At 42.9% G+C, this 24,551-nt stretch overlaps 1 protein-coding gene and 1 long non-coding RNA gene across 6 annotated transcripts in view; one reads left to right on the forward strand and one right to left on the reverse strand.

Moving 5' to 3' along the window:
• The window catches only part of LOC108449107, a 481,280-nt gene that overhangs the window by 447,413 nt on the left and 9,316 nt on the right, over positions 1-24,551 (forward strand). The window contains exon 19 of the long non-coding RNA XR_001865227.1: positions 24,423-24,506. This is a non-coding gene — a long non-coding RNA (uncharacterized LOC108449107). The remainder of the gene's footprint in view (positions 1-24,422; positions 24,507-24,551) is intronic.
• TECRL (trans-2,3-enoyl-CoA reductase-like) overlaps positions 1-24,551 on the reverse strand; it is a 71,988-nt gene that overhangs the window by 26,655 nt on the left and 20,782 nt on the right. For all 5 annotated transcript variants that reach the window (XM_017744252.1, XM_008641308.2, XM_017744254.1 and 2 more), the window contains exons 2-4: positions 21,268-21,319; positions 1,995-2,039; positions 635-738 (exon numbers count right to left, since the gene is read on the reverse strand). In XM_017744252.1, the coding sequence (XP_017599741.1) occupies positions 635-738; positions 1,995-2,039; positions 21,268-21,319 (201 nt within the window). The remainder of the gene's footprint in view (positions 1-634; positions 739-1,994; positions 2,040-21,267; positions 21,320-24,551) is intronic.

A 24,551-nucleotide genomic window follows, 5' to 3' on the forward strand; every position in this document is an offset into this window, starting at 1 on the left:
TGCCTCTCTCGCAGCACCCTGACCTTCCAATACCTGCTTATAGGAAAATAACTAAATTCAAACCTGGTCTACCTACAGCATAAGACAGCTATTGTTGTTATGGCAAATGCTTTTGTTTTACAAGGAGATTCAAAAGTTTTGGCTCCTGAGCCTTGCTGGGCATCTTCTGCTTGGAATCCTTGGCCTCTCTCAGAATTGTTCTTTGCTTGGACAAAGCGTAAGTTATTTCCATCCAGTTATTTTCCTGCATTAGTAACAGGATTACTAGAAATCCATTTTTTCTTTATAATATCCTTCCACTTTCAAAGATGAGGAGTCTTTCAGTAAATTAATGTATTTGACTACAGTTCGGCACAGGCATATGAGCCCAAGATAAGCTAAAACTGTTTTTTAAAATTGTTTTTTTTTCCCTCAGGCAATATTTTTATGTTCCCCTTCTAATCTTTAATTGGAAGTCAGAGTTAGCATATTGATAACTTGGCTCACTCTCCATTTAATTCTGTTTTGAGTGCTGATAAACTAATTATGCCATTTTACATAAGGAAGCACAGGCTGAGGAAGCTGAAGCAATTTGATGCCAAAACACATTGTCCATTAAGATGTATCATGCTGACTGCTACGAGGACATACTTACTGTGGTCCAACCGACCTGCTGACCCAGGTCTGTAAAGTACAGTGTAACGATGGAGGAGACGGCAAGGCTTTGAATGCTGACGGAATCCTTCAAAAAAGGCCCGTCTGCAGTGGCAAAAATGGAAGAGGAGATGGGGTGAACAACAGGTGCGCTCTCGGAGACCCAGCATAACACACAGGCTGCCCTGCTCACTAGCTGTAGGCCCAGCTTGGAGTCTGATTTACTTTGGTGACTTGGTATTTATTCTCCAGGTTAGCAACTTAGAGCTCTTCCATGAGAGTTATTCCCTCTCCATTTTAACAAAAGCATGAGGCAAGCAATGTGTGACAGCTGTACGATGCTGTCTCTGTTAACCTGGCCCATTAGGGACAGGCCGTGCAATCAAACAACTCCACAGAGCACTGCTTGCCCTGTCTTGCAAGACTAATGGCAAAGTCTGTGTTATGCAGCATCTCCCTCACTGACATATTTTGCTGAAGCATTTGCACTCTCAGGCTGTTTTACAACAGGCAGCACCTGATGATGAATGCAACTTCTTGGGCAAAGGCTCACAATCCAAGATTTCTTTGCCAGCTGTCTGACCTAGGCAGACCAGGTGTATCTGAGCATTACACTACTGTTAGCAGTATTCTGAAGCTTCTGCTTCCAAACCTAATGGATCTGAAGTGTGCAGGCAGAGACATGAAATAACAACATTTGGTTCTTCTTTTTTACATATATGTAGGCAGTGAGCTGGATATTGGAAAAATCCAGCAGCCACTGGCATAGTATGTTGCCATGGCTGCAACACCTCTTTGCTCTTTTCTTTATGTATGGTCTCCCTTTCAATATACTTTTGTCGACTGTTTACATCAGTGAGGCTGCTAAATTCCATCAGGTGCTGAGCCCTCATTTTCTACATCTTTGCAATTCTCCACATCCACAGACCAAACACCAAACAGCTCCTGGCATCTTCCATTATCTTTCACTGCTATGTCCACCAAGAACTTGTGGACTGACACAGGGGTTGCCTCCTGCAGCTAGCTGCATCTTCTGGTGAGGCACTGAGCAAGTATTAAAACGGGTAATGCAGTGAGGGAAGGAAGGGAGTGAATGGGCTTGAAACTTCAAGACAATGCCTTGCCTTCGTTATTTGATCCATACACTGTATCCTGGAACATTTCTACTCAGTGGTTATGAAAACCATTAGGTTCCTTTATTAGTGAGAAAACTAATAGGTTAATAATTTATGTCAGTTAATGAGAATGTACTAACAGTTCACCCAATAACAAGTATAGAGAGAGCAATACCGTGAGGAGGAGAACCTGCCAGAGCATTAGTAATATGTTAGGTGCCCGTGTTCAGCCATATGAATACTCACTGTGTTCTAGTTGCAGGCCAACACGGGACGGGTACCACTGGGGACCTGTTCCAATCACAAAGCGTGGCTGTTAATTTCATGATAGAAGAGCTAAATTTCTGTTAGGTTTGGGGGTTTTTTTTCAGCTGATAGCTACAAAACTGAGATGGAATAAAAAACCACCTCTTTTTCAGTCTTAGCTATACAAATAGAATACAAGAGAGCTGGGAGAAGCACAGAATACACACATTAGAGCATAAATCCCTTCTCCCCATTTGAGTGCTGGAAGGCCAGTCTCAATGCTGAGCACTCTGTCAGCACAGCCTGTGTGTGCAGCACTGGGAAATATAAAGATGACTCTATTTATTATTATATTTGCCAAAATATAATAAATGCAGTACTAAATCCATCAGTCTTGCCCCTCCTTCCAAAATTATACCTGTGCTACAGTCCAGTCCAAAGGACTTTGTGTTTCCCCTTCAGGAACATAAAACCTGACTAGGGATGTGCAGCTTGTATTAGTTCTCAATCACAGATTAATCAGGGAAATAGGGACACAGAAAGTAGAAGCACATGGGTAGCTAATACTGGGATACTTATGGTTTTCTTGATACCCTCAACTTAAGGATGTTTCCTAGAAGTACATTTTTAAATGCTCTGGTTTAGAGGTCTTTCTAAAATGCACAATGGCAGTTGGCAGTTGTTACTGGATTCCCTTTGGTGATTTTGAACAGAGACCTGTCAGGTTGGTCAAACAGGTACAGGTCTCCAGATGCATTTGTTTCCCTTGGTGTCAGAGTAAGCTGGTAATCGCCACAGACATGGGGCAGAGGGGATCATGGCTGCTCAAGTGCTTAATTTGGCCATTAAAGTTCCTCTATGTAGAAGGCTGTGCTTCTGCAGCTGTGGGGCTGTATGGACAGTATAAACACTCCTTTTTTGCCTCACGAGGACAAGTAACTTTGCTTAACCCATACACACTCTTTGGTTTGCTGTTGAAGGTTTTTAGGGCTGACCTAGCACATTTTTGGGCTGACCTGAAGCAGGCTGGGGAGACCTTACATAGCCCATGATGTTGACTGAGATTGGGGGAAGCAAATATTGTCCGAGAAAGGTGAGGAAACTGCTGCAATATCACCACCCTCAGACATTGCTACTACATTTGTCTTTATTTCCTTTGACACAGTTGATAGCTTGAAGGAGATTTGCTTTCTTTTCAATTCAAAGCCTGGGTGAAATTAGTCAGATTTTTTTTAGACATATCTTACCACTCTTAGTGATCCTGTATTTAAGGTACAATTATTTCCATACCTTTAAATGGAAAAAAATGTTCACAATGACTGTGATCAAACATGGGAACATTTGCCTCCAGAAGCTGTGGGATCACCTTCCCTGGAGATAGTCAGGCCTCCTCTGGGGATGACCTTGAACAGTCTTATAGGACTTGAAAGTTGGCCCTGCTCTGAGCAGGAACCTGGACTAGATGAGCTCTGGAGGTTGCTTCTGTGTAATGTATTCCAGGATGATCAGGAGAGCTGTACACCAGCTGCCAGCTGGAGGGGAAGGGAGCTGTACACAGTGTGCACTGTGCAGTGACACCCAGCACACCCTCATTTCAAAAGCACTTGGTCTGACTTTTGTGGGCAAGAACAGGCGTTAGATGAACCCATGAACCAGGGCTAATAGCAGGAGGTGAGACATCCATCGAGTAAGTTGCAAATATTTTTTTCAAGGTACCACAACAATCCATGGCTATTAAGGATAACAAAGGGAAGATAGAGAAGGAGCAGCTGTCTGACTTGTCAAGGAAGATATGATTTGCTCCAGGACAGCAGATATCAATAGTTATTTGGGAGCCTGAAATGCAATGTATTTGTGTTAAATTGGAATCTTCCCCCCAGCTCCCCCCTTCATATTACAGTATGTTTCAATAAAAGTCAATTTACCTGATCCTGTGGCAATGCTCTTTTAGGTATGGCTCATAATCTTCACAAGGGCAAACAGAGGTTGTGCATTTAAGCACGTCATCCCATATTTCCTTAGCCTCAGTGTACCATTATGTTCAAACATACTCAAAAATTTAGACAGATGGAAGTGTGCCTTTGCTGCTGCTCATCTGCAGTGACCTTGTTATAGTATCAGTGTGTCTCTGGTTTCCAGGCCATGCTTGGAGTGCTGTGTGTATTCTTCTGGAAGGGCCAGGAATTAGCTGCTCCTTCCCTGATCTTTGTGTTGGTGGGGGGCCACCAGCTAACGTCAAGTGGAAATGCTAAATGGAGTGGAGAATGAAGTCCAAACACATTTCTATGTTGGTTTGAGTGAGAACACCAAAGTTTCCTGCTTTCAGTCTCTACTGTCAGCAGATTTCAGCAAGGCTGTTCCCAAGTGTTAGCTGTCCAGGGTCCTGCAGAAACCAGCATTGCTTCCTGGGGAGAAGTGTGACCCCAAAAAGAATCTGCTCTCCCAGCTTGGTAAGACTCAAATAGGAAATCTCACACATTCCTAGGCATCCTGCTCACCATTTGGTAGCAATCAGCCAAGGGGACCCTGGCCCCACCTGTCACCACCTATTTGCCTTCCTCCAATGACTATTTTCCACAGGGATCCTCCAAAAATCTCACTAGAACAGCTCTGGATTTCTGTTTGGCAATGTGGGATGCTTTTAAAATCCAGCCTGCATATGGCAGACACAAATTCCTCTCATTCCTATAGCAGGAAAGCTCTCTTTTCATTAAATAGTGAAAAGAAGCCAAACTGAGTGACTAATTACCACTTGTATTAATTCTTGCTGCTGCCTGTCAGAATGGGGGATTGATGGCTCTCTCGGATACCCAGAGCCAGCACTGTCTGACAGAGCAGCTTCACCTGGCATCAGCAGGAGCTCCGAAGTGTGTGTGCAGAGTCCTGCTCCCAGACAGGATAAACACACACTCGTTAAAGGCAGAGGCACAGCTGCAGCTGTGTGCAGCACTCGAAAGCCTCTCTGCACTCCCACACCTGGCAGAGCTCCCCTTGCTTCCATGAAGGGTTTCTCTTTTGCAGGGTTGTTTTGGGGGTTTTTTAGCAGGGTTTAATTCCCAGTTTTTTCTTATTAACATTTTCCGTTGCTGCCTCCTGCAGAGATTAATGGCAATCCAAGACTGTGGGTGACTGAAGTTTATCTTGTAACTCCTGTGGCATCTAAGATCAGGCATGTATCAATATTTACTTTCTGACATCGTGATGGTGCATCAGAGCTCAGCCACAGCAGGTCACAGTCTTTGTGTAATCCTTGTGGTTAGCAGAGCTGTTCAGCTCCCTTATGCAAGGTTTATAGGTTTGTATATGTATTTCACACTAGGAACACAGTTGTAAAAATAGCATTTCAGCTCACTTATATATTCCAGACTGGTTTTGACTTGGAAAAGCAGCTATAAGCTGTCTAGGAAATAAGAGTGGCCATGATGGTTCAAACCACAGGTCTATTTAGCCAATATTACATCCTCTAATATTTAGTCAATATTCTGGTTCCTCCTCATCTATTACATTTCTAGCATTTATGTAAAACAGCTTTAGTTCCTCTCTTTGCAATATCATTGGACAGCTATTGAAATTACTTCCTAGCTTTCCATCTCTATTTGATTATTTCTACTCTCCTGGCTTATCCTTCTCTGGAAGGATGTTTGCCTCAGACTCCAACATGGTCACCCTCCAACTGCAGGTATGTAGGCACCTGAAAGCTTTGCCCATTCCTCAGCTGAAAAGTTATTCACAAACCCCTTGAATTTAAGTGACATCAGCTTCATTCTTCTTCACTGAGCAACCTGATCTAGTTGAAGATGTCCCTTCCCATGCCAAGGGGGCTGGACTAGATGATCTCTCATTATCCATTTCAACCTCAACTGTTCTACAGTTCTATGAGTTATTCTGTTATGACTCAGGCAAAGTTATTTCTATGTGTACAGGCTTCCATTAGTCTGGAAGTGTAAGCAATTGTGACAGGTCTTAAGTCTTTGACCACATTCCATCTTCTCTATCAGGAATTTGTTCCAACTTTGCATTAAAAAAATCCATACATTTATTTTAAAAAAGCTTAGAATATTTTAATTCTTTTATCTTTAAGGCATCATAATTTTTCTACGCAGGATGACATTTGCTTGGAAAGAAACTCAATGTTTACTTTTAAAAACCTCTTTAAAAAAATGGATATGAGGAAAAATATTTAAGTTTGGGTGGGTTATTTGTTGTACCCATCCATACTTAAAACAGAAATTAAAATACAAGCAAACTGACAGGACACATAAAAACAGACAACCACCTTTAATTTTCCCATAGCCAACTATGGAATTACCTGTTAATACTGGCTATAAAAAGGAGATGTAGTGCTGTCAAACGACCATACAAATACCAGCTAAAATGACAGCCTCTGTGCCATGCCCAGCTGCCAATACCACTGTGCAAAAATGCACAGAAAACCAAGTTCCACTGGTCCTGCTGACCTCATGGTTTGTTTGTTCACTGCCTGTATACTAGAATCCTAGTAAATGAACCAGCTGACAATCCTAGCAACCAAGGACAGTTAGAAAAGGCCCTACACAGCTTTAACAGTGTCCAGAGGTACTCTACCCACATGATTTAAATTGATCCTAATGTGTGTTTCACCACTTAAATATCACGAGATGTTTTGAAAATTTAACAACTAAGAAATCTAAGTACTTGGTATTTTTCAATAGATATGAAATTGAAGGAATTGACCTAATTTTTATTAAGTTTCATAAAGAATCTTCTACAGAAAAGTTAGTGCACTGTCTGCTCTGCAGTAAATTGCACAATCAAATGCCCGTGTGTCACAAAGTATTTATGGAGTTACATGAGCCTGTATGAGAACAAAGGTGGAACATGATGAAAACCTCTCTTGCTGGGGAATTCGCTGTGTTCCTTAGAATGCAGACCTGCAAAAACTATTCTGCTGGGGAGCGAGGAGTCTAAGAAATGCAAAACACAACTGACAGACACAATTTGGAGATAATTAGCAGATTGACTTTCCATCATCAGCTAATTTTATTACCAGTTAAATTGTTTGCTTCTCATTGTATTTCACCACCCGTGCATCTCTAATAACAAATAGCCTTAATAATTACAAGCAATACCTGCTGTGATATGAATAGGGTGATATGAAAAACAAAATTACTATAATCAATCATCAGCAGCATGTTGTTTAAATTTGCAGAAACAGGGAAATTCCAACGAACCACTGCAGCACCAACCTCCCTTATCTGATCACAAAAACGTTGCACATGAGCTGAGAAGTGTAACAGCACTTGCTCATGTGAACTGAGCACGGCTGAAATGCATTCCACGACCTTAACCAGATGGCAGTTTTGATATACATGTAGCAATAAGAAGAATTTGCTAGGAAAGACTCACATATCAGTATGTGTGGGGATACTGGGTTTGTGCACAATATATAGAGACAGGCAGATTATCTTAAAACTTGCTGAGGTCTCTCCTTGACAAGTAAACGCTGAACAAATACAGTTGTCCCATGTCTGTGACCTTAGACAATGGCCATAAGTGTTGTCTCCCTTGGTTGCAGCAGCTGTGTCTGAGTGTTCCCAGGAACACTTCTGAGAAAACAAAGATAGAGATATCACCATGCTAGCAACCACAGCCTTTGCAGGCTGAAGTTTGTGTACTTCTGCTTCACTGAGCTGCGAGCAGGAGAAGCAGGATGCTGAAATGACTCGAAGCTATTGCTTTCTGCTTTTATTTGGAAAAAAGGGCTGTGTGATTTACTGTGCTAACATCGCACTTGAGTGATTCCTGACCATGATGGTAGAAAGCAAAGCACACCAAAGAAACCACAGTAAAACTAAGCTTGGCCACAAGATTAAGAGTGAAAGTAGCCGAAGTGATTACTTACTGTGCTTGCCTCCTGTAACTGTAATAAATGGCAGCTGCTGAGAGCTGCAATCTGAACACCCAGCCCACTTGAAGAATTGCAGCTCTTAGCAGCAAGCCTGGGGCAAGCAGGACCACAGCATCTCTTTGCATGGTCCCTCTCCAAAGGCCCTCTTTGGCTGCAGGCCAAGAGATGTTTTGCTGCTTTGACACACTAAGTGCCAGCACAATCACCTGGGTCTATTTTCCAGGGCTAGCTCAGAGACCAGGTCTGGCCAGGCCCCCTCCAGGTACCTCTCAGCTGACACCAGACTGAGCTCCTGAGACCAGCAGGGCTCGCCAGGGTCAGCCTACCAATTGTGTGCTGATTCCATCTCTTGCTAAGTCTTTAGGGCACAGGGCTGACATTCAGAGGGCACTTTCTGGATCTGGGATCATTCAGCTAGGCTGTGTTTTCCTGGTAGAAGGACCTCTGAGAGGGTGTATCAGAATATTTAAAGAGCGGGAGCAGATCTTGACCTAGATCCATGTTTTTATGGGAAGTTAGTGGAAAGAGCAGATCCAGTGTGCCCTGTTCAGTAAAATCTCAGCAGAGTACTGAAATTGATGTTGTTTTTAATGGCTCCATAGCTGAAGATAAATCCCTTTTCTTTGTCAGCTTTTTTCTCTGAGTATTTTCTCTGATTTGTTTCATTTGTAAGAAGGGAAGATCTTTGGCCATGTGTTTTACAAAGGCACCTTGAACTCTAGTTGCTATGGGGACACAAAGAAGCACTTCCTTAATGGCATGTGGAATTTGAAAAATGAGCTATTTGATCATAAGCATCCATTTCTTTCTTCTGGTCTTTGCAATATGTGAATTCATTGAGCTGCAACCACACTGCTTGCTGAGGGAGAGCAGGCAGTGAGCTGGCTGAACTGATGTCTCAGACACACTGGCTAAGACCAGCAGCACTAGGACAGGGTCTGGCCCAGAGGCAGGACAGCATGCACTTCCCATGGACTACTAAGAAAGTAAACCCCAGCCTGACTAAATATCTGGCTAAATGCTTCTGGTTTAGCTGTTCATTTGATTATTCCCATTGGCCTTAAGCGTTTAAAATCTGTGACCATCCATTTTTCCTACATGAAGTCATGCAACAGTCACCCTGGCAGCTCCACTGAAGCCTCACAGAGACTGATCCAGAAGGTTTCTCAGAGGTCACCTAATGTCTCTATAGCACAGTGCACACAATGCCTGCACCCATTCCCCTTAAAAAAAAGTTTCAGAATTTTGCCTTTCTTGCCCAGGATCTGGCAAAAAAGGATAGCCCTGTCCATATGTCGGTTCCTGGGGGCAGTTCAGCTACTGTGACTGTGCCCAGATGTGAAGCTCCAGACTGTGGGAGTCCGCGCTGCACCTTGAGTCACAAATTTACTTGACTGCATTTTCATTAAAAATCTTATATAAATGCCTGAACTTCTTGAGGAACAGAACACTCCACTTCCCCCATACCTTTTTTTCCCCACTGAAATAAAAATTTAAAGTCTCATTGTTTGGCTATATTCTGATCAGGCATTAATGGACAAATTTCTTAAGAGTCAGCATGGTTTTTCTTAATGGAGATTGATTCTTTTTAGTGGTAAACAGAATATTATTTGTCATTTGGATGTCAATTTATGTCACTAACACATTAACCTTTCAATATTCCTTCTGAAACAATCTGCAACTGAAGGCAACCAAAAAGCATCAGGAAAAAAAAGCAAGCAAGCATGCAACATTTAGATGCATATGTTAATATTTTTTCTACATTGTTTTTCCTTTGCACTTCCAAAAAAAAAAAAAGAGAAAAGGGAAAAGCCAGCCCTGTGCATTTCCATTTTCATGTAGCCTGCTGCAGAAAGCATAATTAATTTTGATCTTTCTGTGTGAATTTGCATTTAAATTAATGTGCATGCGCAAAGGAAGGGAAAGGGAATGAGGCTCACCTTTTACTTCATTAATAACAACGACAGACCAGAATACAGAGAAACAAGAAAATAGGTACTCTGACAAGCTTGGGAGTGGGAAGGAACTTTCCCACGGGGACTGCCCTTCATCACTGCAGAGAGGTGAGGAGGTCTGAGCTCGTGGTGCTGCGCAGAGCTGGCCAGGACAGCACTGTGACCCCGTGGGGCAGCGTCACTGCAGGCCTGGACCCCCTCACCCTGCCCTGGCTGCCCCTGTGACACAGTCACACACTGCAGGGTGGCAGGGGGTGGTCAGTGCAGCTGGGCTCTGCCTAATGGGCTCGGGAATCTTTTGACCAGGGACCCCCAGGGAGGGCACTGTAACAGCACTGGGTTTGCTTCGCATTCGCAGACAGTTGGGTTCTGGCTCTGAAGTACCAGCCCAGATTAAGAGAGAGATGAGTAATTTATGCCAACTGAGGATCTGTATTCTGGTAGTTATCTTTGCCTTTGATTCTCTCATCTCCACAAGTCTGGAAAGGGTAACAAAGATAATTGTTCAGGTATCAGGAGGCTGTGAGAACTCAAGCAGGATTCTCTTCCTAAATATAAGCTCTATCAGTGAAGCCTTCTCACGAAGGGCAACACAAACCTGAGAAACTGCACATTAAGGATCTTAATTTTGCCAAACTAAGTATGTGTTTCAGGGATGAAAAATATCCTTCCTCTCGATCTTCTTGTTCATAATTTGACATGGGATTTTTTAAAATGCAGCTTAATATTTGATGGCTTATGGAATCAGTTACTGTCTATCTCAACCCATAAATGCTCAACTATCTGTACTGGTTTGGAGTAGCCAGCCCAGACAAGGTTTTCACTGGCAGCAAAGCAGAGCATTTAAACACAGGTATCTGCCCACCCTCGTGGTCTCAGGAAACACAGGAAGTAAGATATTAAGGCCTGTTTTAAAATGTTGTTCCTTTTAAAACCTTTGTTCATGCTCATCCCGTGCCAGGTTCTGAGAGAACAAGTAGTGCTGTGCCTCACGGTGTCGCAGATAGGCTGGGCTTCAGGACACTGATAACACAGGTCACTGCTCCCTCACTTCAGAAAGCTCTGGTGTGGGTACTGCCACAATCAGCACAACTGCTGAGTACATTTAGGTAGCAGCTCTCCACAAAGCTGCAAGAGGGACAGAGAGCAGAGAACTGGCAAGGTCAGTGTTTCAAACCAGTGCTGTTTGCACGCTGCCTGAATGTGGTCCTGTGCCAACACACATTACAGCAGGACTGGGGCCCCACTGGTTTTATATTCCAGCATCAGAAAGTACACAGTGGTCCAACAATCACAGCTGACACAGGAAAGATGGCTCAAAAGCTCATTTGTGCCTTCCCCACTGATGTACTGGGCAGACTCCTACACCAGGCTCTAGCTGTTTCTTTAAAAGCATTCCACAGTCAATTAGCTAATAAAGTATGCTAATTAAGTATAATTTTCTTTCAATATTGACTATCCAAGGGATAGTGCTCTCTCCAGCCACTAAGCTAATCAGGATGTTTTCCCTCGCTGACCCCCAAAGCAATGTGGGTTTTGTATCTAATGGCCACACCAATGCCATCAACAATTAACTGAACACATTTGAATTGACACGATTTCGTCCTTAGTACAAATTAACTTCTCATAAATTCATTGGTAAATTCACCACACTGAAAATTAATCCCCACTAGGAACAGGGCTAAACTGTAATTTCTCCAGGAGCAGTGAGAAAAAGGCAGCAGAGATCTGCCCTGCTCTGGCAGCAGAGCAGACACTAGCATGCAAGCCAGAGGCTGTCATGTTCCCATGTCCTTCCTGGGAGAAATTTGTTTGGGCTGGTTTAATTCCCCCCTCCAACCACTTTACTTAGGTTGTGGAAAGGGTTTTGTGCCTCAGAAGCACTGCTGCAAGGCCTGAGGGGACCTTATCACTCTCTACAACTCCCTGAAAGAGGTGGTAGCAAGGTGGGGATCAGGCTCTTCTCCCAGGCAACCAATGACAGGATGAGAGGACATATCCTCAAGCTGCACCAGGGGAGGTTCAGGCTGAATATCAGGAGGAATTTCTTCATGGAAAGGGTTCTAAAGATTGGAATGGGCTTCCCAGGAAGGTGGTGGAGTCGCCGTCCCTGGAGGTGTTCAAGAAACAACAGAACATGGCACTCGGTGCTATGGACTGGTTGACAAGGTGGTGATCGGTCAAAGGTTGGACGCAATGATCTCAGAGGCCTTTTCCAACCTAAAAGCTTTTCCACAGCTTCCCAGATACAGTCCATGAAGGATTTGATTGCAGTGATACTGCTTGTTGAGTATTCGTTCTCATATTTGAGGGATGACGTTTCATCCCAATCTATACGGCAAACACTTCATGGCCTTTGAACACCTCTACTGCTTTCCCTCTGTAAATGTTATAGACACGGCTCATCTAGACAGTTTGTACACTCTGAACTTGTAGTCTAATGGCAGAACATAAAAAAAATATTGCCTTCCACTAGTATGTATTTAAACCAGGGCAACAAGTGTTGTTCCAGTATAACTCACACATCATTTGTTTCAGTGGTGAGTAATTTTCAACAGCAAATGTATTCAATATCATTGCGACTTGGGGACAATTTAGAAAGAGGCAAAACTCTGCTACATTATTTTTACTGTGAATCATTTGTTCACCTTCTTGTCTTTGATGCATTGCTTTCATTAACTTGAAACAGTTGGAAATACCAAATTTTGTTTGAAAGCTTTCTTGTTTTGCTTGTTCTTAGGGTTTCTTTCCCCGCATGCCCAAATAGGAAAATAAATAAAGAAATAGGCTACAAATATGAGAGAGGGCTTGCGTGTAAACAAATGCAAAACAAACCACTATCACAGGGTGAGATCCTTCACACACAGGTCTGAACAGCCCCCCTTGCTCTTGTGCTCACCTGACCCTACCCCTGGAATTGCAGTTACCTGTTACATCACAGCTCCTAGCCCTGAGGAGGCCAGGGGCTGCAGAAGAACATCCAGGGAATACATGAGGCAGAGAAGACCTGGGGGAAAGTCTGCACTTAGAAGCTGAAGCTGCTGCCTCTTCTCTAGCCTGTCTAGCAGAGATGACACCATAGGACTTGTCATTTATTTCCCATGTTCTCAGAGGTTTTTCAAGGAGGAAGGTTCCTTCCACTCTGGCAAGGGAGATTCACTTCCTCTCCTGCTATCCAGTGCCTGTTGTCTTTCACAAGAAATCCTGGGATATTTCCTACACATCCATTCCAAGCAGCTCTTTGTAAGAGAAGCTGTTGGACCTTTCAGTAAGGCCACGTGCCAACTTAGGTGTTCAAAAGCACAGGGATTCCTATGAAAAACCTGATGTAGGTGCAGAGCACATTTAAAGCCTCAGGTGACCTTGACCCTCCGTTAATCAACAGACACCTGTCTTATTAATGGACATGAGATTCTTTTCACACTTATGAAGGCCCACTGGGGCTTTCAGCATCCTGAGTTCCTTGAATGAACATTAAGCCCACGAGCCTGCTGGTGAACACCAGGTAAACACTGGGAATTAGTCTCTTCTTCAGACAAAAAACATTAATATCTGAGTTTAAATTGATCTAGAAGCAGTTTTAAACCCAAAACTACTTTGGCATCTTCTATTAACAGTTCAGTAGGCTTTAGTTCCTCATTTTCCCTAAGACTGGATATTCTCTGGGCCTGGACTACTTCTATAGGGCCTTCTACTGTAATTTTCTCAGCTGAACCATAGGCAGCAATATAAGACACATGGTAAATAATAACAGGCAATTCTGGTAAACAAATTGATGTTTTTCATCTAGATCTGTCAATTAAATCTACTGCAAAGTCAAAAAAAGCAAAGAATCTAGCTATGAAATTTCCTTTTCTTAATGAGGCATTTAAATAGCATCTCACATTTGTTCTCCAATTGTTTACATAGGATGTCATTTGTGATGCATTGTTAGAGCACTGTAAATCTCAGCTGGGAACAATATCCCAGAGAGCAGAGGGGGACAGTTCTGCTTCAAGCTACATCTCAGTAGAATTGCTGCCTTTTCTTTTATTATGTTACTCATCTGAAATGATATCTGTAATCCTGCTAATGAAATGCAATAACATCAGATGCAGCAGCTGTCAAAAAGAAAGAGAAATAACGTGAATTTTCATTAAATTTTTTGAGCTGATCTTCACTTTTTCCATTGCTGATTTTAATACTGATGGTTTTCTGAAGGTCATCTTATTTCTATAAGGATTTAATGAATCCTGGCTTTTGTGTTTTAGACACCTTACTCCCTCTGGTTCAATAGGTCATTAAACATATATTTAAGTCATCCTTTTTCCCAAGTGTTTCTTACAGGATGGCAGCCAAAACAGACAAAAGATCCCAAAGTGGATGAAAGGCAGGTAAATTATTCTTATTTTATAGATGAGAAAATGAAGTTCAAAAGGGGGAAGGTGTCTAGCACACAACTCACCCCAGTCAACAGCATGATTCCTATTGGTCAAGTCTTAAAGACCTAAGTCTTAAGCATCACATTCATTTCAGTGTTAATCGGGAGACCTCAAAAGTCCCAGGGGGCCTCCTGGATTTTATTATTATCTTTTGGAGACCAAAATGCTTTAAAAATCCATCTCTTAAAGTCTTGCTTAAGGTTCTCTGTGCCCTGCTTCTAAATCAGCTTGGTGAACCAAACCTCCACCATCGTTTCCTAATTTAATACATAAAATATTTTTGCAACCATGTATGTATTTCAGAAAGCAAAACTTAATGGATACCTGATCAGAGGCTTTTCAGACTGTTTTAGTATCTCTTTCTCTGTAACTTATAATGAGATTCAAGTGCTCAGCAGAGAAATGAACTGTAGATGCCTGGTCTGCTGCTTGCTCTCACTGCTGTTATCTCAGCACCCCAGCTAGAAATGTCCAAAAGCAAAATCTGGGCCTTAGCAGTGTCCAGAGACACATGAGTGGGGCTTAAATGGGAGGCTGATGACCACAGCTCAGGATGCACAACAGTGTCTGTGAAGTGCACAGAACCTTCTGGAGGTATGTGATGGGCTCCATGCATTGTCTGTCCCTTTTGGAAAACAGCCAGAATTGGTTTTCTGTCATTCCAATACAGAATGGGGATGGGGGGTGTGGTGTCTGAGAAAAAGGCAAATCTTCATGCACTCTGAGGATGAAAATCATGAGGTTAACTCAGTTTGGCTTCTCCTTTCTTTTAACAGTGTTAGGTCAATGATGCCATTCTCATTTCCTGACTGGCTGTTGCAAAGGAGTTTAAAAAATTGCCAGCTTTCACAGGAGGGCTTCAATTATTTTGACAGCCAAGCCATAAATTCAGGTCACACAAATCTGTACCAGCAGACAGACTCCTGTATTTTGCATATCCAGATTTGCACAGATATGTCACAAATAAGCTGAGAGGGGGTCGTCCTCCTGATGCTTCTCCCTGCCCAGGATAGAAATGCAGTTACTGAATGGGCTGGTCTTGTGACTAAAGCCCCATCCTGAGGCAAGAATTTGGGTCCTTGTTCTTACAGGCACGTGCTGCACAGGCAGGAAGCAATTTGCTCATGGATGAGATCTCTGATTTTGAGCTGGGAAGGAAGAGGGTAGCAACCTCTTTGAATTTTGTGGCAGGAGCTGTTGCTTACTTTGTGCTCAGAGCTGGGAAGCAAACAGTAAAGAATTTCAGAATATACAAGCCTCACTGAGGAAGTAACAAGAAATTCAAGGAGTTTCTAATAAACTGGGTTGTATTGACAGGCATAGAGAAGTAAAAAGATCTTAGAATTGTGTCACTTGAGGGATACGGAAATTCATCAGAAACTAGTATTCTATTGATCTCTGCTCTGTGACTAAGACAAAAGAAAACTAAATTATAAATATAGGATGGAATAAATACCATGTTCCCTCCTAATCTAGTAATTTCCATTTACAAATCAACACAGATGAATGAGCAATTTACACTGATGAAATCACCGTTCTTCTTAGTGCCCATTTGTAATAACTGTCCATCCCCAGTGATTTGCCTTCATTGTGTAATTTCCAATTGAGTTGTTATGAATGCAGAGAGGGGAGAATTTATTGAAAACAATAGCTGGATGTGACTGCCAGCCCAGTGTGCTCTGAGAATCCATACTGGGGACGTAATGCTGGGCCTCTGAGCTCTGCAATCAGACGCCTGCACAGCAGGATATTGTCTGTCCTTTCGAAAACTCCTTCATATATGGATTCTGGGCTAGTGCGAACTACTTAGGACACAATCAGGGAGGAAGGAGTTTGAGATCTGATAAAAGCTATAGACTTTGTAGCTGCCTTTCTGTCCAGGGAATGCATCCAGCTCAAGGCAACTCATGGTGAGATCAGATCGTTGCCCTCTTTCAAAAATGTTGGCTTTCTCAAAGCCTGATCTCCTAATATAGGACAGAAGAAAGATCCCTCTGGAAGGCTCTGTGCCCTAGATATAACTTATTTGGGTCTCTTTGGTTTGTGAGACACATGGCTGATTGACAGGCCAAGAGTATGAAGTCAACTTTGCTGAGCCATAAATAGCATAATTCAGCTTCTCTTAGTCCCCAGCAGATGTATTCATCAGGCACATGAGTCTCTCCAGGCATCAAAATTGACAGATTTCATTAACTTTCTGCAACCTGAGAATCCAGCCGTAATAGACAGTGTGGAGAAATCAGAGGAACTGCAGGTTCTCAGCAAGACTGTGTTATCAGACAGTCCTGATTATACAGAGCCAGTAGGCAAGGACTGGCTTAGCAGTCACCGCTCTCCCTGGTACTGCTCTTAATGGCTAATCCCCACAGCATCCTTCCTCACCTCTCTGAGCCTTGCAGTTTAACATCACAGCCAGCCTCCAGAAGGAAATTACGTGATGCAGTACAGTCATCCTTTCCAGCATCAGTTCTGCATCCTGCTCTTGTGTGTCAGCACAGGGCCTGGCAAAAAACCAGTTATTCCTGATGCCCTTGCTATTGGAATCGTGCTGTTAGATTTCAAATGTCATGAAAACCAGAAAAGTTGCACATTAAGAGCATGAAAACGCTTAGCAGCCTTTTTAGAAAGGAGAAAAGAAAGAGGACTTCTTCCACTAAAGAATTAATTTTAGTACTTCTTGTGCCTTGAGCTGTGCTCACAAAGCTTGCTTTGTGATTTCTGAGCAACGAGAGATTCTCCTCCTTGCCCTTCACCCCATCAGCTTGATTTCTGCTGTTCTGTGTTTTGAAGATCTGCTTCAGGGTTCTGGGTGAACAAGAACCTGGTTTTTTTAAAGTGCTGCTCTCCCTGCAGCTGCTGAGCACTGCCTGAGCGGAGCACTACTGACAGGCAACTGGGGGTAGAAGTGAGCTGAAGGCAGTAACAGGTCATTTTGAAAAAGGGGAGGAGGGAGAATATGCACAGGGAAAAGTATTGTGTGATTTGGTACTTCTGCTTATGTTTGTCTTCTGAGAGCACATCTCCTTGCACTAGGCAATAAACATCTTATTCAAGCACCTGGAAGTCAGTGGGAGTGTTTGACAGGCGTGGTGAATGCTGTGGTGGAAGGGCCTGCACGGGAGCCTCTGATTTGCTTTTGTGCAGACAGTCAGACAGGGGGTGTTCTGACCAGGGGGTTTGCAGGGGGGTGGAATCTGCAGGGTTCTCCTGTTGCTTCTGGGGAACACTCAGGATGAGAGCAGTAGGCAAAACCTGGCAGATGATCCCTAACACACTGCCCTACTGTAAGGAGGAGGCTAAAAGAGAGATTGGTCCCATCATGAAGAAGGAATTGCACTGTCTTTTTCCTCGTCCTCTCTCTAGAGAAAAGCAAGAGAAAATATTTCAGCAGCATTCCAGGGAACATAGGTCCCAGGATCACTATAGAAATACCTATAAGGAGCAGTTACAAGATGGTATGGCAAGATTCTGAAGTTTCATATTGTTTAGAAGTTATGCTGTTTATTCTTGAGTGCCATCTACTGACAATTTCTGTATTAATGATTTGCTTTCATTGATATGGCTTATTTTAAATGCCCTGTATAACTTCTTTTAGCTTAGATGTTCCTTATTCCTTGAGCACTTTATTTCCCTCTGCAGCCCAGGATACCCTTGACATGATGTTTTCAGTTGTCTCTTGGACTTCACTTTTTTCTTCCACACATCACTAGGCTTCCTGCCTTCCCTGCCTGCTCCTTCTGCCTAGAGGGTAATTTCTGGCCTCCCTACGCTCACCCTTCTGGCTTCAAAGTGTAGCTGCAATTGTGCTGTCCCCCTTGTGCAAGAGGTTGCCTCCATCAGTTTGTTACAGTACTGCTGAGATCTTATTACCCCCTTTCATTTCTGTTCTTCCTCTTCTTTCATGAGCTTTTTCAGCAACTTTCATGCAGTAACCTTGAAAATATTTAATGATCACTGACTCCACTATATTATCTGTTCTAGAGGTATTTTATTTTAGTTATGTGATACTTGAATTAGCATTATTATTACAGTTTTTCATTTTCTATCTGTAAGATTTCCTCCCCCAGCAGTCCAATACATTTTGCAAGGATAAAAATAAATTAAAGGTGAAAAGTTATTGCCAAGGACAAGAGCTCAGGAATTTTAGCCTACAAGCTATCTCTTTCTCCATTGAAAACATAATCTGTATAGATAAAGAAAATGGCAGGTACCTAACTCATTATAAGCAACTGAGAAAATGGGTCAAGAGACGTCTTTCTTATACACTTAGTTTTTGGCTTGGTTGCATGTCTGCCAGCTAGCCAAAGGAATGAGGAAAATTCTAGTAAAGTCTCCTAGCACACAGCACCAATTTGATTGAGGCTTCTTTGCCCATGCCTCAGACAACTCAGCATGATGTCCAGTGATACCCTGACACACAGCTGCCACTCAATTTCAGGAAGAAAACATCAAGCTGTAGAAGTGTAGGCGTTTGTCCACAACACACTTATATTGTGGAACTCCTTCCCAGAGGATTTTTCTGAGGTCAAAACTGTAAGTAGGTTTAAAAAGGATTAGACAGATCCATGGTGGGCAGGTGTGATGTTTGCCATTAAGCATGACAGCCTGGCTCTAACATCTGTTACAGAGAGCTGATGGCTGGAGGGGGCTGCAGCAGGGAATCTGCTGTTCTGGGCTGACCCCAGTTGGTGCTGCCCGTCCCTCCCACAGGCGGTGGCTACAGCAGCCAGGGGATGATTCAGCTTCCGTCTGGAAAAAGCCTTTGAACTCCCATGAAAATAGCACTTTGTCTTAAATGGTTACTCTCCACTAAGATCCCTGAATCACCGGTGATGAAACTGGGATTGCCCCCATGAACCCAATGCCACAAAAAGCACAGGATTAGGCCTTACTGGGATTGTTTCAGTAGAGACAGTTTTGCTGAAGTGAAGGCTGAGGAGTATTTCAGTGTTTGTTCCTGGACTTCTAAATCCTTATTCTGCCTTTTGTATAAATGTAGATCCAAACTAATATTTGGCTAACTTAGAAATTATTTTTCAGTAAGACGGCACGTGTCACTTGCATTTCATTTCTTTTATTTTAATGTCTAACAGCCTGTGCTGCAATTCACAATTCAGTCTTTTTCCTCCTTTCTTGAATCAGGCAGCAAAACCTGATCTGTGACAGAGATGATGCTTGTGAAATTGCTGCACAGGGGTCCCTCTCACTGAAGGGCTGACAAGATACCAGCTGAGGAGAAAGCTTAATTGCATGGGTGATCAAAGGAGAGTGTATGAAGACAGGGAGACTGTAAGGGGGTGTGCGTAGGAGTGTGTTTTAATGAGAGATTATAGGGGAACATGTGAGTCTGGCACACACAAAATGACAGAAATGAATGCATGAGCTAGTACAAAATGCATGCTAACCAAAGGTATCCACAGATCAGCTTCAGCCCCTTCTCAGCCCTTGCCTAAGAGAGCAATATTTTATTAGCTGTCATCCCACTAACTATACAAAGAGAAAAAAGTGAAGGTTTGATCTTTGCAACCGGGAAAGAAGGAAGGGGGGGAACCTCATGAGACAACAACATCCAGGCTGAACTGGAAAAGAGAGATCAAAGCAATGAGCTGAAATGAGAAGAAAGGACAGAGGACACTGATATGGTGTACTCCAAGGAATGGGAGGAATTGACGTAAAAAACTGAGAACTTAAAAAGCATTGAAGGCACTTGCCAGCCCTTCCCTGCGCTGTAAAACACTGCACTGCCAGAGGTTTGGTTCATGATGTGTGCTGTGCTTTGTTGTATGCTTACTGTCTTCCTTTACACTCAGCTCCACTTACATCACTGGGAGTACTTGAGGAGTAAGATGCTTCTTAATATCAAAACAGGTGCCATTGAAATGGCTTGTACACAATCTTGCATCATTTTAGCCCAAATCCATTAAAAACCACATCACAGTTATATTGGCATAAACCTCTGTGCCAGGGTTCTCCAACAAATTTAAACTGCATCAATATAAATCCCGTTTCAATTGATTTAAGAGATTCTAGGCAGAAGTGCACTGCATTTGACAAACTGATGGGAGGACATACCCTTACTGAAATATTAAAACTTATGCACTCGATCTTTTCATATTCAGCAGTGTGGCTTTTGAACTTTTGCCATTTTGTATTTTACAAGCCCTTACAGGGAGGGAAAATAAGTAACTTTAGAGCAGGCAGGTTAACAGCCTTTCACTTCATCAACTGAACCCGTGTGCAACCACAGATGCCTTAAGCTTCAGTGTTTTATAAAATTCTAAGGACAGAGGAGAAGCATAGTGCTTTTTCTACTTACCCTACTCTGAACTCAGGCATATTAGTGGCTGACAACCTTTTTGTTGTTGTTGTTGCAAAAGGGATCTAGCCTTTAGTTGATCGCACTTTTTTTTTTTGTAAAACTAATGAAAGCTCAGTATCTAAGATGCCACCCACTAGACCAGGGTGCTCAGTGCCCCATCCAACCTGGCCTGGAACCCTTCCAGGGACAGGACATCCACAGCTTCTCTAGGCAGCCTGTGCCAGTGCTTTGCCACCCTCACCATAAAGAATTTCCTCTGTATATCTAACCTAAATTCAGATGTCATTTAATCACTCTGAACTCAAGTTCCCCACTACAGTATTTCTTTGGTCCACATGGTCAGTTTAGGGCCAGCTTGAAGCAGTCTATATTTATTGAAGTTTATCCAGTATAACACTGGGAGAACAAATGTAGTACTGGTCTTGAATTGACACTGTGTAACATTAAAAACAAGATAAAAACTACTGCCCCTCATGTGCTGGCAGTGATAAATTATGCAGTTATCTCCTTCCAGTCTCTCCCATCTGCAATAGCTACAATAGAACTTTAGTTCAAGCACTGTTCTTATTGAGCACTGGAGCTGTCAAGCCAGTCTCAGCTTTTGTGTGAGATTCATGAAAAATAAATTTGACAATTTCTCTAAGTGAAAGGCCTCTAACTATGCCTCCAGCCTGGTAGCCATAGTACTTACATGCTTTGTGAAATTTGTGTTTCACATCAAGAAGGGTAGATGCTGGAGGTACCTGGAAAAGAAAGCAAAATTCATGCAGATTAGTTTTTCTTTCTTCTTCACTTTGGGATCCTTTCTCCATTCTAATGCAGATATGCTTAATTTCGTCTGCAAGTTCTTCAGGCTAGAATGAAACAAATCAGAAAATTTGCTTTCACATGTTGGTATGTTATTAAGGATTGTCCACATTTGATTTACATGTCACCTGGACCACCTCTGCCTGGTCAATGGAAGGGTAAAAACCACAAAGGTCAAGAGAGAAAGCTGCTGGCACTGCTTGATGCAATAATTGCCCCCAAGGTGAAACCAGTGGGAAAATTTAAAGGGTTTAGCTTAAAAGTTAGATTGAAGCATGCTGAGGTCTATCTCCTAGAGATATGAAAGGGCTCTCTGGAGAGGCCAGTAGCAAAAGTGGCAGTTCTGTCCTTTCTGCCTGAAATGAGTTTGCTTCTGCGTGCTTTTGTTCATGTCCACTGAAGCAATTCAGGTGTCACAGTGTTAGAGGGCAGTCTGGAGGCTTTTTTAGGCTCTGTTTTATTGTGTATATTGATTTCTTAATATACTTTGTACAAATTGTATGAGAAACACAGCATTTACTAGAGCAAAAGACTTGGATTTGCCTTTTGTTTTCCAGGAAAGGCAACAGGACTCTTGAGGAAGTAGCACGTTGAGCTACTTATTAGTGGATTGTGACAATAACCATGCAAAAGTACAGAAAAGAACATGAGAAATTCTCCTAGTAGAGATCAGTCAAACCTTAACATAGGTTGTTTTGTTGAAAAGATTGAGTTTGGAGAAATACTGATGAAACGAAATAAAATTGCTGACTCCAAAGCAACAAATCAGCACAGAAAGAAAATTTACTCTTATGTTATTTGACACCCCATGCAAATATAAAATATATGTGCTATCAGTACTTATGAGTAACCCAACTTGCTTCCAGAAATAATATGAACAGGCAGAGAGCTCAATATGGATTTCAATGATCTAAAGATGTAAAATGACACCTGTGCTAAAAGGCAGTAAAGTACAGACCTCTCCCAGCTTTTTCCTTGGGTTTAGCTGAGAACACTCTATTTTCCACAGTTACAGAGGGTTTTACTGGGCATTGGAAAAGTCCTTATTTACAGGAACTGCTGTAAATTACATTCTACTTAAACCCTGACTTGTGTCTATGTTGTGGCTGCTAAGCAATGCCAACTCCACCCAAATCAAGGCCTGGGCTCCTTGAAACCAGGGATCACCTTTTCTCTGTCCCCAAACCTGTGTTGACCCAAACCACGTTGAACAGTACTGGGACAGGCAAGAGGCATTGCCCTGGGAGTCTCTTTTCTTCCTAGCTGCAGCAAACAAAGAAGACCTTTTATCTTTCTCAGTTCAAAAATGAAAGAAAATATTTTATCTGTTTGTTGCACTGAAGCCATTTCATTCAACACCCAATAGAACAGCACATCTCCCATAGTCTCCATGTGTCTTTTCTTGTCACATGTGCATCCTCTGTGGACTTGACTACTGGAGCTGGGGGCTTAGGTTCTCAAAACCTCTAAAAATGTCTGAAATTGCTTTATCACACTTTGTAATCTCCCACCTGTGAGGCCTGGAGCCCAGAATCCATCAGATATGGATGCAAGCACTGTTAGGTGGCAAAAACTATTCAGCACACAAGCCTGCAGACCAAAATCTGTCATGTGTCCTAGCACAGGGCAGATGTGCAGGTATTTAGAGCTGGCATTGCCAGTTGAAGGACAGGGATGGTCTTTTCCAATTTGTCAGAAACACACTATAAGCCACAGTACTGCAGGGCCTGCATCCCTACAGGTCAGCACCTCACTGTGATGGGTTCTGGGACAGAGTAGCTAGGGCCAAACCATGCTCTGGAGAGCTGATCATCTGATTTAGTCAAAGAAAGCTGAAAAACTGTAAAGCTTAGCATGCTTACGAAGCAGTGCTTGCTCAAAACACAGCCTAGGTCTCCATCTCCAGCTCTCCTGAGTATGTTTTCAGTTCAGGGCAGAGCTGCTCTCAATCTCTTCCAAATGCTAGCCCAGCCCTCGTTAGCAACTCTACCTTTACATCCCTCTCCTTTTTTTCATCCTGAGACAATCAGTGCTTTCTCCCCTCTAAATCATCCTATGGCAGAGCCTAACTTCAGCTATTTAGAAAGTTGATCTAAGCTCATGCTTTAGGTCTACCTGTGGAACCATCCACATGCCTTAGGTGTTTAAAAGTCACAAAGTGCTTCCAGTGTCCTGCTGCAGCCCAGGAGCCGGTGAGTGTGCCCACGGGGTGCATGATGTGCAGCACCACACACCACTCCCCACCTCCAAGGCCGGCGCTCGCAGCGTACAGCAGCAGCTGGAAGGGCCGTGCTCTGTACACCCCTGAGCAAGGCAGAGCTCATTAGCAGGAGCACTGCTGTGCTTGGCTACATCCAAGCTGCTTCAGGCCAGAGCTGGTTTAAGCCCTGCCAGCCCGGGCCCAGAGATGTCCGGGCTGGTGAGTCGCAGTCTGGCAGCTCTGAGCGGCTCTGCACAGGCTGTGGGGGCCAAGGGAAGGCATGGAGCTCACATCCAGCCAGGAGGGCAGCAGGACACTTGTTTTATGAGCCAGCTGGCTTAGAAGAGGACCTTCCACTTGAGACAAACTGCACAGATTGTGAGCTGAAAAATAACACAAATACTTTCTCCCTTCAGAATGGGTTGTGACATAGAAGAATCGCGGTGTCCTTTCCCAGGCAGAATAATGAGGCTATAGCCACAAAAGAATGAAATACACTTTTTTATGATCTTGATAATTCTGTGTGCTTTTTTAAAGACCTCATAAAACAACCAGTGAAGTTATAGTTTCTTATATTGATCAGTGAGAAGATGGATGCTGAGACACCAGCTTACTACTAAGGGTGTCCTCTTCGTAGACCATTAGTTATCTTTTGTTCTTTTCATTGTACATCAATACAAGCTGAGGAATTGTCAGGACTGGGAAAGTATCTGCCCTTATTACCCTTCCTGCTAACTGAATAAAACACTCTGGAATATTTCACTGTAATTATTAGTCTTACTCTCATTCTTCTGAAATATTTCTAAAAGTGTTATAACCCTTTCTTTCTTCTATTTCAGCACTTTCCAAATATGCAAAGGCAAAGCAGAGTGAGAGACCACCCTTAATTTGTTTAAAGCAAGACGGATTTCTGCTCTTATTTGGTATGTATCTTCTACAGTCCGATGGTCAAGCAAGTTTTTCCCTAC

Source organism: Corvus brachyrhynchos, unplaced genomic scaffold (assembly GCF_000691975.1).
Source record: "Corvus brachyrhynchos isolate BGI_N302 unplaced genomic scaffold, ASM69197v1 scaffold229, whole genome shotgun sequence".
In the NCBI taxonomy this organism is placed as follows: Eukaryota; Metazoa; Chordata; class Aves; order Passeriformes; family Corvidae; genus Corvus; species Corvus brachyrhynchos.